The sequence below is a fragment of the Bombus fervidus genome, chromosome 15, assembly GCF_041682495.2.
Source record: "Bombus fervidus isolate BK054 chromosome 15, iyBomFerv1, whole genome shotgun sequence".
Taxonomy (NCBI): domain Eukaryota; kingdom Metazoa; phylum Arthropoda; class Insecta; order Hymenoptera; family Apidae; genus Bombus; species Bombus fervidus.
The window spans coordinates 2423585-2438293 of record NC_091531.1 but is presented as its reverse complement, the minus strand read 5'-3'; the positions used below and the strand labels follow the sequence as shown (position 1 = coordinate 2438293).

Below are 14709 nucleotides of genomic sequence, written 5' to 3'. Positions count from 1 at the left end.
TCTTGTTCTATATGTTTTCCGTCCTTCTCGTTTATATAATACACGTATAAGGATACATCATGGTAAAAAAAATAACCGAATTGTTATTCGAATAAACGTTATTTGATCTTCAATTTTATAATTTTGTCCGTTAACGAAATAACGAGCGAATTCTGTTGGAAGGCTAACGCAAAAGTGAATAAAATCAACAGGGAATGATTCGATTATGATAAAGATGGAAAGGGAGACAAACGATATTTAGAAATTGCATGATTCTTTAATTTGAACATACCAAGCGTAGTTGACAATTTTGTTGTCGAGATAGCGATGTTGTAGCGATGCAGTGTTACCACTACAGAAAATATATCGTATCGTATGATTTAGAGGTTGAGTCAAATCAGATGTTGATCGCGTAATTGGTTTTTATTTCAGAGAAATAGGTCGTACATGTACGATCATGTCAGGATTATTGAAAAAGGCAATGTCTCCGTGTATAACTTAATATAATTAGTAACTTGCTGAAATAATTGGATAATATCTCTTTCATTCTCGAAATGGTTCCGTCATTTCGTTCAAAACATAACCATACCGATAACGTAACGGTATGATTATAATAAACATCCCAAACCTTTTTTTCACGTTCTGTTCAATAACAGTATCTTTTTATTCATAGTCGACGAACTTGACTGGACTCGCTGTATCTGTGAATCCTCGCGTGGAACTTCGTACATTGTATGATAGAATTTTACGGCTCGCGAATCTGATGCTACAAGACTAAATTTACAGGAAATCTATAGAAAGTTTGGTTAAGGAAAGGACCGATATTATATTACAGGTTATTTCTCACTTAAGGATTCTTAAATACTAGATCAGATAGAAACGATATTTGGACGATATTTTTATTTCGAATCGAATTACCGATATAATATGTACATATCTGACGTTGCAGAATGAAAGCGTTCCTGATATAGAGGAAAAGATAAACCAGGGACAAATATAAGAACAAATAATTCACGCAAAGAACGAAATCAACTTGATGCGCGATATGCTCGAGTACAAACCATGGGAGAGCTTGATGGAAAAATCTCCACCGCATCAGTGGACTTGGCCCCCTCACAAATAATTTTAATCACCTTTCAAATATTTGTACATAGTACTAAGCGAATAGCTTATTGGTTAATGTAATAGAATTAAATTTTTGTTCTGCGACGCAGGTGAGAGGGATTGCAAATGCGCGTTGGTCGTTTTTCGCGCTAGCTATTCTGGCTTGAATTTCCGCTTGAGTTACAGCTTAGACGCGATTAAAAGGCGTGCCAGTCAAGCCAGAATATCGATTCGCTTCCCTGAGGACGTTTCGCCGCTTGATTTTTCCTTACCAGTTCACTTTATCAGGGTGTCACATTCAACAACATAGTTCAGGTTCGGACGTGGTACTACGTAAGGATAATGCGATACAGAGCTATCCATGGTTAATCGACGGTATTCTCTTGCGTGTTTTACGAACGAGAAAGCCGTGCGCTGAAACGGTCGATCGGCGCGTAGAAAAGTTTCGAAGAAGGAAATTTGGTTGGCGCGCGCCTTATATGATGTCAATCCGGCAGTCACAGCGCCGCAGTCGAAGCGCCACTAGTGTCTCATGGTCTTTTCCTGTTCACGCTCACTCCAAAGAAGACGCGAACGAAGTTTGTATGGTAAGGGATTCGAAGATTCGATAATTTTATTTGTTCAGTTGTGTTGAAAAAAGTGATATCATTATATTGGCAACATACAAACGATAGTCGGTGATTAAAAACGTATAATACGTTCTACTATTTACCAGCTAAATATGTTTCGATTTGTACACGCGACCACATGGCCACGTGTCTTCGTGTTATTCGTATACAAGTTTTTATATCAAGAAAGTTGTGGTGTTTCTTGAATAACAACGAGAACACGTTGGAAACATTCAATTTCAAAGAAATTGCGTCGAACGTGTATATCGTTTCAACTACTCCACGCTGTTACAATTTCTGTCAAGCTTTACTAGTTATACAACTAAGCGATATTTATACATATTTCTTTTTCTTTTTTTCGTTTTCTTTCTTTCTTTCTTTCTTTTTTTTTTTTTTTTCCTCATTTCTATTAATGTATCGCATTGATTGACATTTAATAAAAATAAACAGCGTTTGCAATATTTGAATCCTTTAAATGGAACATATTTCAAAATTTTCAATTTTTATATTCTTTTTGCAGAATAATGAATATATTCTCTCTGTGATTTGTGCGCATAGTGCTAGCAATTGTCGATCTATGATTTTGCATTATTAATCTATAATTTATACAAATAACACATATATAAGAAGTTAACGATAACTTTTATTTTACAGATAAATAATGGCTGATATAGAAACATATGATGATATAGTGGTACCTACCACTACAACTTTGCCAGTGGCACTTTCTATCGCAGAATTACCAGAGATCAAGTTATTTGGTCGTTGGAATTGCGATGATGTGGAGGTGAACGATATCTCCTTACAAGACTATATCGCTGTAAAAGATAAAAATGCAAAGTATCTACCACATTCTGGTGGACGTTATGCAGCAAAGCGATTTCGGAAAGCTCAATGTTCCATAGTTGAGCGTTTAACTAATTCGCTAATGATGCACGGAAGAAATAACGGCAAAAAGTTAATGGCAGTAAGAATTGTAAAACATGCCTTTGAAATAATTCACCTGCTAACGGGTGATAACCCTTTACAGGTAATGTATATATTATGGTCACCTTTTTTTTGTAACTAATTATGGTCATTCTATTTCATATAAGTACATATGTATGTAAATAAGTAAAATTAGACTGAAAATGTGTTTACGCACCTCTATCTTTACGTTTGTACGAAGGTTCTTGTGACGGCTATCATTAACTCTGGGCCAAGGGAAGATTCCACGCGTATTGGTCGTGCTGGTACGGTTAGAAGACAAGCGGTGGATGTTTCTCCGCTACGACGAGTAAATCAAGCCATTTGGTTATTATGTACCGGTGCTAGGGAAGCCGCGTTCCGGAATATTAAGACGATTGCCGAATGTTTGGCGGATGAACTCATCAATGCTGCCAAAGGTTCGTCTAATTCTTACGCGATCAAGAAGAAAGACGAACTCGAACGTGTTGCTAAATCAAATCGATAAACACGTTATGTGAAAACATAAAATAAATGATATATCTTTAAAGTGATTCTTGTTCTATATGTTTTCCGTCCTTCTCGTTTATATAATACACGTATAAGGATACATCATGGTAAAAAAAATAACCGAATTGTTATTCGAATAAACGTTATTTGATCTTCAATTTTATAATTTTGTCCGTTAACGAAATAACGAGCGAATTCTGTTGGAAGGCTAACGCAAAAGTGAATAAAATCAACAGGGAATGATTCGATTATGATAAAGATGGAAAGGGAGACAAACGATATTTAGAAATTGCATGATTCTTTAATTTGAACATACCAAGCGTAGTTGACAATTTTGTTGTCGAGATAGCGATGTTGTAGCGATGCAGTGTTACCACTACAGAAAATATATCGTATCGTATGATTTAGAGGTTGAGTCAAATCAGATGTTGATCGCGTAATTGGTTTTTATTTCAGAGAAATAGGTCGTACATGTACGATCATGTCAGGATTATTGAAAAAGGCAATGTCTCCGTGTATAACTTAATATAATTAGTAACTTGCTGAAATAATTGGATAATATCTCTTTCATTCTCGAAATGGTTCCGTCATTTCGTTCAAAACATAACCATACCGATAACGTAACGGTATGATTATAATAAACATCCCAAACCTTTTTTTCACGTTCTGTTCAATAACAGTATCTTTTTATTCATAGTCGACGAACTTGACTGGACTCGCTGTATCTGTGAATCCTCGCGTGGAACTTCGTACATTGTATGATAGAATTTTACGGCTCGCGAATCTGATGCTACAAGACTAAATTTACAGGAAATCTATAGAAAGTTTGGTTAAGGAAAGGACCGATATTATATTACAGGTTATTTCTCACTTAAGGATTCTTAAATACTAGATCAGATAGAAACGATATTTGGACGATATTTTTATTTCGAATCGAATTACCGATATAATATGTACATATCTGACGTTGCAGAATGAAAGCGTTCCTGATATAGAGGAAAAGATAAACCAGGGACAAATATAAGAACAAATAATTCACGCAAAGAACGAAATCAACTTGATGCGCGATATGCTCGAGTACAAACCATGGGAGAGCTTGATGGAAAAATCTCCACCGCATCAGTGGACTTGGCCCCCTCACAAATAATTTTAATCACCTTTCAAATATTTGTACATAGTACTAAGCGAATAGCTTATTGGTTAATGTAATAGAATTAAATTTTTGTTCTGCGACGCAGGTGAGAGGGATTGCAAATGCGCGTTGGTCGTTTTTCGCGCTAGCTATTCTGGCTTGAATTTCCGCTTGAGTTACAGCTTAGACGCGATTAAAAGGCGTGCCAGTCAAGCCAGAATATCGATTCGCTTCCCTGAGGACGTTTCGCCGCTTGATTTTTCCTTACCAGTTCACTTTATCAGGGTGTCACATTCAACAACATAGTTCAGGTTCGGACGTGGTACTACGTAAGGATAATGCGATACAGAGCTATCCATGGTTAATCGACGGTATTCTCTTGCGTGTTTTACGAACGAGAAAGCCGTGCGCTGAAACGGTCGATCGGCGCGTAGAAAAGTTTCGAAGAAGGAAATTTGGTTGGCGCGCGCCTTATATGATGTCAATCCGGCAGTCACAGCGCCGCAGTCGAAGCGCCACTAGTGTCTCATGGTCTTTTCCTGTTCACGCTCACTCCAAAGAAGACGCGAACGAAGTTTGTATGGTAAGGGATTCGAAGATTCGATAATTTTATTTGTTCAGTTGTGTTGAAAAAAGTGATATCATTATATTGGCAACATACAAACGATAGTCGGTGATTAAAAACGTATAATACGTTCTACTATTTACCAGCTAAATATGTTTCGATTTGTACACGCGACCACATGGCCACGTGTCTTCGTGTTATTCGTATACAAGTTTTTATATCAAGAAAGTTGTGGTGTTTCTTGAATAACAACGAGAACACGTTGGAAACATTCAATTTCAAAGAAATTGCGTCGAACGTGTATATCGTTTCAACTACTCCACGCTGTTACAATTTCTGTCAAGCTTTACTAGTTATACAACTAAGCGATATTTATACATATTTCTTTTTCTTTTTTTCGTTTTCTTTCTTTCTTTCTTTCTTTTTTTTTTTTTTTTCCTCATTTCTATTAATGTATCGCATTGATTGACATTTAATAAAAATAAACAGCGTTTGCAATATTTGAATCCTTTAAATGGAACATATTTCAAAATTTTCAATTTTTATATTCTTTTTGCAGAATAATGAATATATTCTCTCTGTGATTTGTGCGCATAGTGCTAGCAATTGTCGATCTATGATTTTGCATTATTAATCTATAATTTATACAAATAACACATATATAAGAAGTTAACGATAACTTTTATTTTACAGATAAATAATGGCTGATATAGAAACATATGATGATATAGTGGTACCTACCACTACAACTTTGCCAGTGGCACTTTCTATCGCAGAATTACCAGAGATCAAGTTATTTGGTCGTTGGAATTGCGATGATGTGGAGGTGAACGATATCTCCTTACAAGACTATATCGCTGTAAAAGATAAAAATGCAAAGTATCTACCACATTCTGGTGGACGTTATGCAGCAAAGCGATTTCGGAAAGCTCAATGTTCCATAGTTGAGCGTTTAACTAATTCGCTAATGATGCACGGAAGAAATAACGGCAAAAAGTTAATGGCAGTAAGAATTGTAAAACATGCCTTTGAAATAATTCACCTGCTAACGGGTGATAACCCTTTACAGGTAATGTATATATTATGGTCACCTTTTTTTTGTAACTAATTATGGTCATTCTATTTCATATAAGTACATATGTATGTAAATAAGTAAAATTAGACTGAAAATGTGTTTACGCACCTCTATCTTTACGTTTGTACGAAGGTTCTTGTGACGGCTATCATTAACTCTGGGCCAAGGGAAGATTCCACGCGTATTGGTCGTGCTGGTACGGTTAGAAGACAAGCGGTGGATGTTTCTCCGCTACGACGAGTAAATCAAGCCATTTGGTTATTATGTACCGGTGCTAGGGAAGCCGCGTTCCGGAATATTAAGACGATTGCCGAATGTTTGGCGGATGAACTCATCAATGCTGCCAAAGGTTCGTCTAATTCTTACGCGATCAAGAAGAAAGACGAACTCGAACGTGTTGCTAAATCAAATCGATAAACACGTTATGTGAAAACATAAAATAAATGATATATCTTTAAAGTGATTCTTGTTCTATATGTTTTCCGTCCTTCTCGTTTATATAATACACGTATAAGGATACATCATGGTAAAAAAAATAACCGAATTGTTATTCGAATAAACGTTATTTGATCTTCAATTTTATAATTTTGTCCGTTAACGAAATAACGAGCGAATTCTGTTGGAAGGCTAACGCAAAAGTGAATAAAATCAACAGGGAATGATTCGATTATGATAAAGATGGAAAGGGAGACAAACGATATTTAGAAATTGCATGATTCTTTAATTTGAACATACCAAGCGTAGTTGACAATTTTGTTGTCGAGATAGCGATGTTGTAGCGATGCAGTGTTACCACTACAGAAAATATATCGTATCGTATGATTTAGAGGTTGAGTCAAATCAGATGTTGATCGCGTAATTGGTTTTTATTTCAGAGAAATAGGTCGTACATGTACGATCATGTCAGGATTATTGAAAAAGGCAATGTCTCCGTGTATAACTTAATATAATTAGTAACTTGCTGAAATAATTGGATAATATCTCTTTCATTCTCGAAATGGTTCCGTCATTTCGTTCAAAACATAACCATACCGATAACGTAACGGTATGATTATAATAAACATCCCAAACCTTTTTTTCACGTTCTGTTCAATAACAGTATCTTTTTATTCATAGTCGACGAACTTGACTGGACTCGCTGTATCTGTGAATCCTCGCGTGGAACTTCGTACATTGTATGATAGAATTTTACGGCTCGCGAATCTGATGCTACAAGACTAAATTTACAGGAAATCTATAGAAAGTTTGGTTAAGGAAAGGACCGATATTATATTACAGGTTATTTCTCACTTAAGGATTCTTAAATACTAGATCAGATAGAAACGATATTTGGACGATATTTTTATTTCGAATCGAATTACCGATATAATATGTACATATCTGACGTTGCAGAATGAAAGCGTTCCTGATATAGAGGAAAAGATAAACCAGGGACAAATATAAGAACAAATAATTCACGCAAAGAACGAAATCAACTTGATGCGCGATATGCTCGAGTACAAACCATGGGAGAGCTTGATGGAAAAATCTCCACCGCATCAGTGGACTTGGCCCCCTCACAAATAATTTTAATCACCTTTCAAATATTTGTACATAGTACTAAGCGAATAGCTTATTGGTTAATGTAATAGAATTAAATTTTTGTTCTGCGACGCAGGTGAGAGGGATTGCAAATGCGCGTTGGTCGTTTTTCGCGCTAGCTATTCTGGCTTGAATTTCCGCTTGAGTTACAGCTTAGACGCGATTAAAAGGCGTGCCAGTCAAGCCAGAATATCGATTCGCTTCCCTGAGGACGTTTCGCCGCTTGATTTTTCCTTACCAGTTCACTTTATCAGGGTGTCACATTCAACAACATAGTTCAGGTTCGGACGTGGTACTACGTAAGGATAATGCGATACAGAGCTATCCATGGTTAATCGACGGTATTCTCTTGCGTGTTTTACGAACGAGAAAGCCGTGCGCTGAAACGGTCGATCGGCGCGTAGAAAAGTTTCGAAGAAGGAAATTTGGTTGGCGCGCGCCTTATATGATGTCAATCCGGCAGTCACAGCGCCGCAGTCGAAGCGCCACTAGTGTCTCATGGTCTTTTCCTGTTCACGCTCACTCCAAAGAAGACGCGAACGAAGTTTGTATGGTAAGGGATTCGAAGATTCGATAATTTTATTTGTTCAGTTGTGTTGAAAAAAGTGATATCATTATATTGGCAACATACAAACGATAGTCGGTGATTAAAAACGTATAATACGTTCTACTATTTACCAGCTAAATATGTTTCGATTTGTACACGCGACCACATGGCCACGTGTCTTCGTGTTATTCGTATACAAGTTTTTATATCAAGAAAGTTGTGGTGTTTCTTGAATAACAACGAGAACACGTTGGAAACATTCAATTTCAAAGAAATTGCGTCGAACGTGTATATCGTTTCAACTACTCCACGCTGTTACAATTTCTGTCAAGCTTTACTAGTTATACAACTAAGCGATATTTATACATATTTCTTTTTCTTTTTTTCGTTTTCTTTCTTTCTTTCTTTCTTTTTTTTTTTTTTTTCCTCATTTCTATTAATGTATCGCATTGATTGACATTTAATAAAAATAAACAGCGTTTGCAATATTTGAATCCTTTAAATGGAACATATTTCAAAATTTTCAATTTTTATATTCTTTTTGCAGAATAATGAATATATTCTCTCTGTGATTTGTGCGCATAGTGCTAGCAATTGTCGATCTATGATTTTGCATTATTAATCTATAATTTATACAAATAACACATATATAAGAAGTTAACGATAACTTTTATTTTACAGATAAATAATGGCTGATATAGAAACATATGATGATATAGTGGTACCTACCACTACAACTTTGCCAGTGGCACTTTCTATCGCAGAATTACCAGAGATCAAGTTATTTGGTCGTTGGAATTGCGATGATGTGGAGGTGAACGATATCTCCTTACAAGACTATATCGCTGTAAAAGATAAAAATGCAAAGTATCTACCACATTCTGGTGGACGTTATGCAGCAAAGCGATTTCGGAAAGCTCAATGTTCCATAGTTGAGCGTTTAACTAATTCGCTAATGATGCACGGAAGAAATAACGGCAAAAAGTTAATGGCAGTAAGAATTGTAAAACATGCCTTTGAAATAATTCACCTGCTAACGGGTGATAACCCTTTACAGGTAATGTATATATTATGGTCACCTTTTTTTTGTAACTAATTATGGTCATTCTATTTCATATAAGTACATATGTATGTAAATAAGTAAAATTAGACTGAAAATGTGTTTACGCACCTCTATCTTTACGTTTGTACGAAGGTTCTTGTGACGGCTATCATTAACTCTGGGCCAAGGGAAGATTCCACGCGTATTGGTCGTGCTGGTACGGTTAGAAGACAAGCGGTGGATGTTTCTCCGCTACGACGAGTAAATCAAGCCATTTGGTTATTATGTACCGGTGCTAGGGAAGCCGCGTTCCGGAATATTAAGACGATTGCCGAATGTTTGGCGGATGAACTCATCAATGCTGCCAAAGGTTCGTCTAATTCTTACGCGATCAAGAAGAAAGACGAACTCGAACGTGTTGCTAAATCAAATCGATAAACACGTTATGTGAAAACATAAAATAAATGATATATCTTTAAAGTGATTCTTGTTCTATATGTTTTCCGTCCTTCTCGTTTATATAATACACGTATAAGGATACATCATGGTAAAAAAAATAACCGAATTGTTATTCGAATAAACGTTATTTGATCTTCAATTTTATAATTTTGTCCGTTAACGAAATAACGAGCGAATTCTGTTGGAAGGCTAACGCAAAAGTGAATAAAATCAACAGGGAATGATTCGATTATGATAAAGATGGAAAGGGAGACAAACGATATTTAGAAATTGCATGATTCTTTAATTTGAACATACCAAGCGTAGTTGACAATTTTGTTGTCGAGATAGCGATGTTGTAGCGATGCAGTGTTACCACTACAGAAAATATATCGTATCGTATGATTTAGAGGTTGAGTCAAATCAGATGTTGATCGCGTAATTGGTTTTTATTTCAGAGAAATAGGTCGTACATGTACGATCATGTCAGGATTATTGAAAAAGGCAATGTCTCCGTGTATAACTTAATATAATTAGTAACTTGCTGAAATAATTGGATAATATCTCTTTCATTCTCGAAATGGTTCCGTCATTTCGTTCAAAACATAACCATACCGATAACGTAACGGTATGATTATAATAAACATCCCAAACCTTTTTTTCACGTTCTGTTCAATAACAGTATCTTTTTATTCATAGTCGACGAACTTGACTGGACTCGCTGTATCTGTGAATCCTCGCGTGGAACTTCGTACATTGTATGATAGAATTTTACGGCTCGCGAATCTGATGCTACAAGACTAAATTTACAGGAAATCTATAGAAAGTTTGGTTAAGGAAAGGACCGATATTATATTACAGGTTATTTCTCACTTAAGGATTCTTAAATACTAGATCAGATAGAAACGATATTTGGACGATATTTTTATTTCGAATCGAATTACCGATATAATATGTACATATCTGACGTTGCAGAATGAAAGCGTTCCTGATATAGAGGAAAAGATAAACCAGGGACAAATATAAGAACAAATAATTCACGCAAAGAACGAAATCAACTTGATGCGCGATATGCTCGAGTACAAACCATGGGAGAGCTTGATGGAAAAATCTCCACCGCATCAGTGGACTTGGCCCCCTCACAAATAATTTTAATCACCTTTCAAATATTTGTACATAGTACTAAGCGAATAGCTTATTGGTTAATGTAATAGAATTAAATTTTTGTTCTGCGACGCAGGTGAGAGGGATTGCAAATGCGCGTTGGTCGTTTTTCGCGCTAGCTATTCTGGCTTGAATTTCCGCTTGAGTTACAGCTTAGACGCGATTAAAAGGCGTGCCAGTCAAGCCAGAATATCGATTCGCTTCCCTGAGGACGTTTCGCCGCTTGATTTTTCCTTACCAGTTCACTTTATCAGGGTGTCACATTCAACAACATAGTTCAGGTTCGGACGTGGTACTACGTAAGGATAATGCGATACAGAGCTATCCATGGTTAATCGACGGTATTCTCTTGCGTGTTTTACGAACGAGAAAGCCGTGCGCTGAAACGGTCGATCGGCGCGTAGAAAAGTTTCGAAGAAGGAAATTTGGTTGGCGCGCGCCTTATATGATGTCAATCCGGCAGTCACAGCGCCGCAGTCGAAGCGCCACTAGTGTCTCATGGTCTTTTCCTGTTCACGCTCACTCCAAAGAAGACGCGAACGAAGTTTGTATGGTAAGGGATTCGAAGATTCGATAATTTTATTTGTTCAGTTGTGTTGAAAAAAGTGATATCATTATATTGGCAACATACAAACGATAGTCGGTGATTAAAAACGTATAATACGTTCTACTATTTACCAGCTAAATATGTTTCGATTTGTACACGCGACCACATGGCCACGTGTCTTCGTGTTATTCGTATACAAGTTTTTATATCAAGAAAGTTGTGGTGTTTCTTGAATAACAACGAGAACACGTTGGAAACATTCAATTTCAAAGAAATTGCGTCGAACGTGTATATCGTTTCAACTACTCCACGCTGTTACAATTTCTGTCAAGCTTTACTAGTTATACAACTAAGCGATATTTATACATATTTCTTTTTCTTTTTTTCGTTTTCTTTCTTTCTTTCTTTCTTTTTTTTTTTTTTTTCCTCATTTCTATTAATGTATCGCATTGATTGACATTTAATAAAAATAAACAGCGTTTGCAATATTTGAATCCTTTAAATGGAACATATTTCAAAATTTTCAATTTTTATATTCTTTTTGCAGAATAATGAATATATTCTCTCTGTGATTTGTGCGCATAGTGCTAGCAATTGTCGATCTATGATTTTGCATTATTAATCTATAATTTATACAAATAACACATATATAAGAAGTTAACGATAACTTTTATTTTACAGATAAATAATGGCTGATATAGAAACATATGATGATATAGTGGTACCTACCACTACAACTTTGCCAGTGGCACTTTCTATCGCAGAATTACCAGAGATCAAGTTATTTGGTCGTTGGAATTGCGATGATGTGGAGGTGAACGATATCTCCTTACAAGACTATATCGCTGTAAAAGATAAAAATGCAAAGTATCTACCACATTCTGGTGGACGTTATGCAGCAAAGCGATTTCGGAAAGCTCAATGTTCCATAGTTGAGCGTTTAACTAATTCGCTAATGATGCACGGAAGAAATAACGGCAAAAAGTTAATGGCAGTAAGAATTGTAAAACATGCCTTTGAAATAATTCACCTGCTAACGGGTGATAACCCTTTACAGGTAATGTATATATTATGGTCACCTTTTTTTTGTAACTAATTATGGTCATTCTATTTCATATAAGTACATATGTATGTAAATAAGTAAAATTAGACTGAAAATGTGTTTACGCACCTCTATCTTTACGTTTGTACGAAGGTTCTTGTGACGGCTATCATTAACTCTGGGCCAAGGGAAGATTCCACGCGTATTGGTCGTGCTGGTACGGTTAGAAGACAAGCGGTGGATGTTTCTCCGCTACGACGAGTAAATCAAGCCATTTGGTTATTATGTACCGGTGCTAGGGAAGCCGCGTTCCGGAATATTAAGACGATTGCCGAATGTTTGGCGGATGAACTCATCAATGCTGCCAAAGGTTCGTCTAATTCTTACGCGATCAAGAAGAAAGACGAACTCGAACGTGTTGCTAAATCAAATCGATAAACACGTTATGTGAAAACATAAAATAAATGATATATCTTTAAAGTGATTCTTGTTCTATATGTTTTCCGTCCTTCTCGTTTATATAATACACGTATAAGGATACATCATGGTAAAAAAAATAACCGAATTGTTATTCGAATAAACGTTATTTGATCTTCAATTTTATAATTTTGTCCGTTAACGAAATAACGAGCGAATTCTGTTGGAAGGCTAACGCAAAAGTGAATAAAATCAACAGGGAATGATTCGATTATGATAAAGATGGAAAGGGAGACAAACGATATTTAGAAATTGCATGATTCTTTAATTTGAACATACCAAGCGTAGTTGACAATTTTGTTGTCGAGATAGCGATGTTGTAGCGATGCAGTGTTACCACTACAGAAAATATATCGTATCGTATGATTTAGAGGTTGAGTCAAATCAGATGTTGATCGCGTAATTGGTTTTTATTTCAGAGAAATAGGTCGTACATGTACGATCATGTCAGGATTATTGAAAAAGGCAATGTCTCCGTGTATAACTTAATATAATTAGTAACTTGCTGAAATAATTGGATAATATCTCTTTCATTCTCGAAATGGTTCCGTCATTTCGTTCAAAACATAACCATACCGATAACGTAACGGTATGATTATAATAAACATCCCAAACCTTTTTTTCACGTTCTGTTCAATAACAGTATCTTTTTATTCATAGTCGACGAACTTGACTGGACTCGCTGTATCTGTGAATCCTCGCGTGGAACTTCGTACATTGTATGATAGAATTTTACGGCTCGCGAATCTGATGCTACAAGACTAAATTTACAGGAAATCTATAGAAAGTTTGGTTAAGGAAAGGACCGATATTATATTACAGGTTATTTCTCACTTAAGGATTCTTAAATACTAGATCAGATAGAAACGATATTTGGACGATATTTTTATTTCGAATCGAATTACCGATATAATATGTACATATCTGACGTTGCAGAATGAAAGCGTTCCTGATATAGAGGAAAAGATAAACCAGGGACAAATATAAGAACAAATAATTCACGCAAAGAACGAAATCAACTTGATGCGCGATATGCTCGAGTACAAACCATGGGAGAGCTTGATGGAAAAATCTCCACCGCATCAGTGGACTTGGCCCCCTCACAAATAATTTTAATCACCTTTCAAATATTTGTACATAGTACTAAGCGAATAGCTTATTGGTTAATGTAATAGAATTAAATTTTTGTTCTGCGACGCAGGTGAGAGGGATTGCAAATGCGCGTTGGTCGTTTTTCGCGCTAGCTATTCTGGCTTGAATTTCCGCTTGAGTTACAGCTTAGACGCGATTAAAAGGCGTGCAAGTCAAGCCAGAATATCGAGATTCGCTTCCCTGAGGACGTTTCGCCGCTTGATTTTTCCTTACCAGTTCACTTTATCAGGGTGTCACATACAACAACATAGTTCAGGTTCGGACGTGGTACTACGTAAGGATAATGCGATACAGAGCTATCCAAGGTTAATCGACGGTATTCTCTTGCGTGTTTTACGAACGAGAAAGCCGTGCGCTGAAACGGTCGATCGGCGCGTAGAAAAGTTTCGAAGAAGGAAATTTGGTTTGCGCGCGCCTTATATGATGTCAATCCGGCAGTCACAGCGCCGCAGTCGAAGCGCCACTAGTGTCTCATGGTCTTTTCCTGTTCACGCTCACTCCAAAGAAGACGCGAACGAAGTTTGTATGGTAAGGGATTCGAAGATTCGATAATTTTATTTGTTCAGTTGTGTTGAAAAAAGTGATATCATTATATTGGCAACATACAAACGATAGTCGGTGATTAAAAACGTATAATACGTTCTACTATTTACCAGCTAAATATGTTTCGATTTGTACACGCGACCACATGGCCACGTGTCTTCGTGTTATTCGTATACAAGTTTTTATATCAAGAAAGTTGTGGTGTTTCTTGAATAACAACGAGAACACGTTGGAAACATTCAATTTCAAAGAAATTGC

The 14709-nt window shown here is 36.3% G+C and overlaps 9 protein-coding genes across 9 annotated transcripts; all 9 read left to right on the top strand.

The window, feature by feature from the left end:
• The first annotated feature begins 363 nt into the window (after positions 1-363).
• Positions 364-1149, top strand: LOC141445905 (NADH dehydrogenase [ubiquinone] 1 alpha subcomplex subunit 5-like). The gene is given in 3 exon segments (XM_074112101.1): positions 364-457; positions 653-814; positions 929-1149. Coding segments are annotated over 3 exon segments (357 nt in total). The 5' UTR covers positions 364-436; the 3' UTR covers positions 1103-1149.
• Positions 1150-2342: 1193 nt separating this feature from the next.
• On the top strand, positions 2343-3145 carry LOC139994637 (small ribosomal subunit protein uS7-like). Its single transcript, XM_072017487.1, has 2 exons — positions 2343-2721; positions 2860-3145. The coding sequence occupies exons 1-2, from the start codon at positions 2353-2355 to the stop codon at positions 3142-3144; spliced, it is 654 nt and encodes a 217-aa protein (XP_071873588.1). The 5' UTR covers positions 2343-2352; the 3' UTR covers position 3145.
• Positions 3146-3554: 409 nt separating this feature from the next.
• Positions 3555-4340, top strand: LOC141445907 (NADH dehydrogenase [ubiquinone] 1 alpha subcomplex subunit 5-like). The gene is given in 3 exon segments (XM_074112103.1): positions 3555-3648; positions 3844-4005; positions 4120-4340. Coding segments are annotated over 3 exon segments (357 nt in total). The 5' UTR covers positions 3555-3627; the 3' UTR covers positions 4294-4340.
• Positions 4341-5533: 1193 nt separating this feature from the next.
• LOC139994636 (small ribosomal subunit protein uS7-like) lies at positions 5534-6336 on the top strand. Its single transcript, XM_072017486.1, has 2 exons — positions 5534-5912; positions 6051-6336. The coding sequence occupies exons 1-2, from the start codon at positions 5544-5546 to the stop codon at positions 6333-6335; spliced, it is 654 nt and encodes a 217-aa protein (XP_071873587.1). The 5' UTR covers positions 5534-5543; the 3' UTR covers position 6336.
• A 409-nt stretch (positions 6337-6745) lies between these two features.
• LOC141445908 (NADH dehydrogenase [ubiquinone] 1 alpha subcomplex subunit 5-like) lies at positions 6746-7531 on the top strand. Its single transcript, XM_074112104.1, is given in 3 exon segments — positions 6746-6839; positions 7035-7196; positions 7311-7531. Coding segments are annotated over 3 exon segments (357 nt in total). The 5' UTR covers positions 6746-6818; the 3' UTR covers positions 7485-7531.
• Positions 7532-8724: 1193 nt separating this feature from the next.
• On the top strand, positions 8725-9527 carry LOC139994644 (small ribosomal subunit protein uS7-like). The gene is made up of 2 exons (XM_072017494.1): positions 8725-9103; positions 9242-9527. The coding sequence occupies exons 1-2, from the start codon at positions 8735-8737 to the stop codon at positions 9524-9526; spliced, it is 654 nt and encodes a 217-aa protein (XP_071873595.1). The 5' UTR covers positions 8725-8734; the 3' UTR covers position 9527.
• A 409-nt stretch (positions 9528-9936) lies between these two features.
• LOC141445910 (NADH dehydrogenase [ubiquinone] 1 alpha subcomplex subunit 5-like) lies at positions 9937-10722 on the top strand. Its single transcript, XM_074112106.1, is given in 3 exon segments — positions 9937-10030; positions 10226-10387; positions 10502-10722. Coding segments are annotated over 3 exon segments (357 nt in total). The 5' UTR covers positions 9937-10009; the 3' UTR covers positions 10676-10722.
• A 1193-nt stretch (positions 10723-11915) lies between these two features.
• On the top strand, positions 11916-12718 carry LOC139994648 (small ribosomal subunit protein uS7-like). Its single transcript, XM_072017498.1, has 2 exons — positions 11916-12294; positions 12433-12718. The coding sequence occupies exons 1-2, from the start codon at positions 11926-11928 to the stop codon at positions 12715-12717; spliced, it is 654 nt and encodes a 217-aa protein (XP_071873599.1). The 5' UTR covers positions 11916-11925; the 3' UTR covers position 12718.
• A 409-nt stretch (positions 12719-13127) lies between these two features.
• On the top strand, positions 13128-13913 carry LOC141445911 (NADH dehydrogenase [ubiquinone] 1 alpha subcomplex subunit 5-like). Its single transcript, XM_074112107.1, is given in 3 exon segments — positions 13128-13221; positions 13417-13578; positions 13693-13913. Coding segments are annotated over 3 exon segments (357 nt in total). The 5' UTR covers positions 13128-13200; the 3' UTR covers positions 13867-13913.
• Positions 13914-14709: the final 796 nt, after the last annotated feature.

What these genes read in the sequence shown, in the direction of transcription:
- LOC139994637 (XM_072017487.1), top strand. Translation starts at nt 2,353, where the DNA reads ATGGCTGATATAGAAACATATGATGATATAGTGGTACCTACCACTACA. An exon ending in CGGGTGATAACCCTTTACAG is followed by an intron (nt 2,722 to 2,859) that starts GTAATGTATATA and finishes GTTTGTACGAAG; the next exon opens with GTTCTTGTGACGGCTATCAT.
- LOC139994636 (XM_072017486.1), top strand. Translation starts at nt 5,544, where the DNA reads ATGGCTGATATAGAAACATATGATGATATAGTGGTACCTACCACTACA. An exon ending in CGGGTGATAACCCTTTACAG is followed by an intron (nt 5,913 to 6,050) that starts GTAATGTATATA and finishes GTTTGTACGAAG; the next exon opens with GTTCTTGTGACGGCTATCAT.
- LOC139994644 (XM_072017494.1), top strand. Translation starts at nt 8,735, where the DNA reads ATGGCTGATATAGAAACATATGATGATATAGTGGTACCTACCACTACA. An exon ending in CGGGTGATAACCCTTTACAG is followed by an intron (nt 9,104 to 9,241) that starts GTAATGTATATA and finishes GTTTGTACGAAG; the next exon opens with GTTCTTGTGACGGCTATCAT.
- LOC139994648 (XM_072017498.1), top strand. Translation starts at nt 11,926, where the DNA reads ATGGCTGATATAGAAACATATGATGATATAGTGGTACCTACCACTACA. An exon ending in CGGGTGATAACCCTTTACAG is followed by an intron (nt 12,295 to 12,432) that starts GTAATGTATATA and finishes GTTTGTACGAAG; the next exon opens with GTTCTTGTGACGGCTATCAT.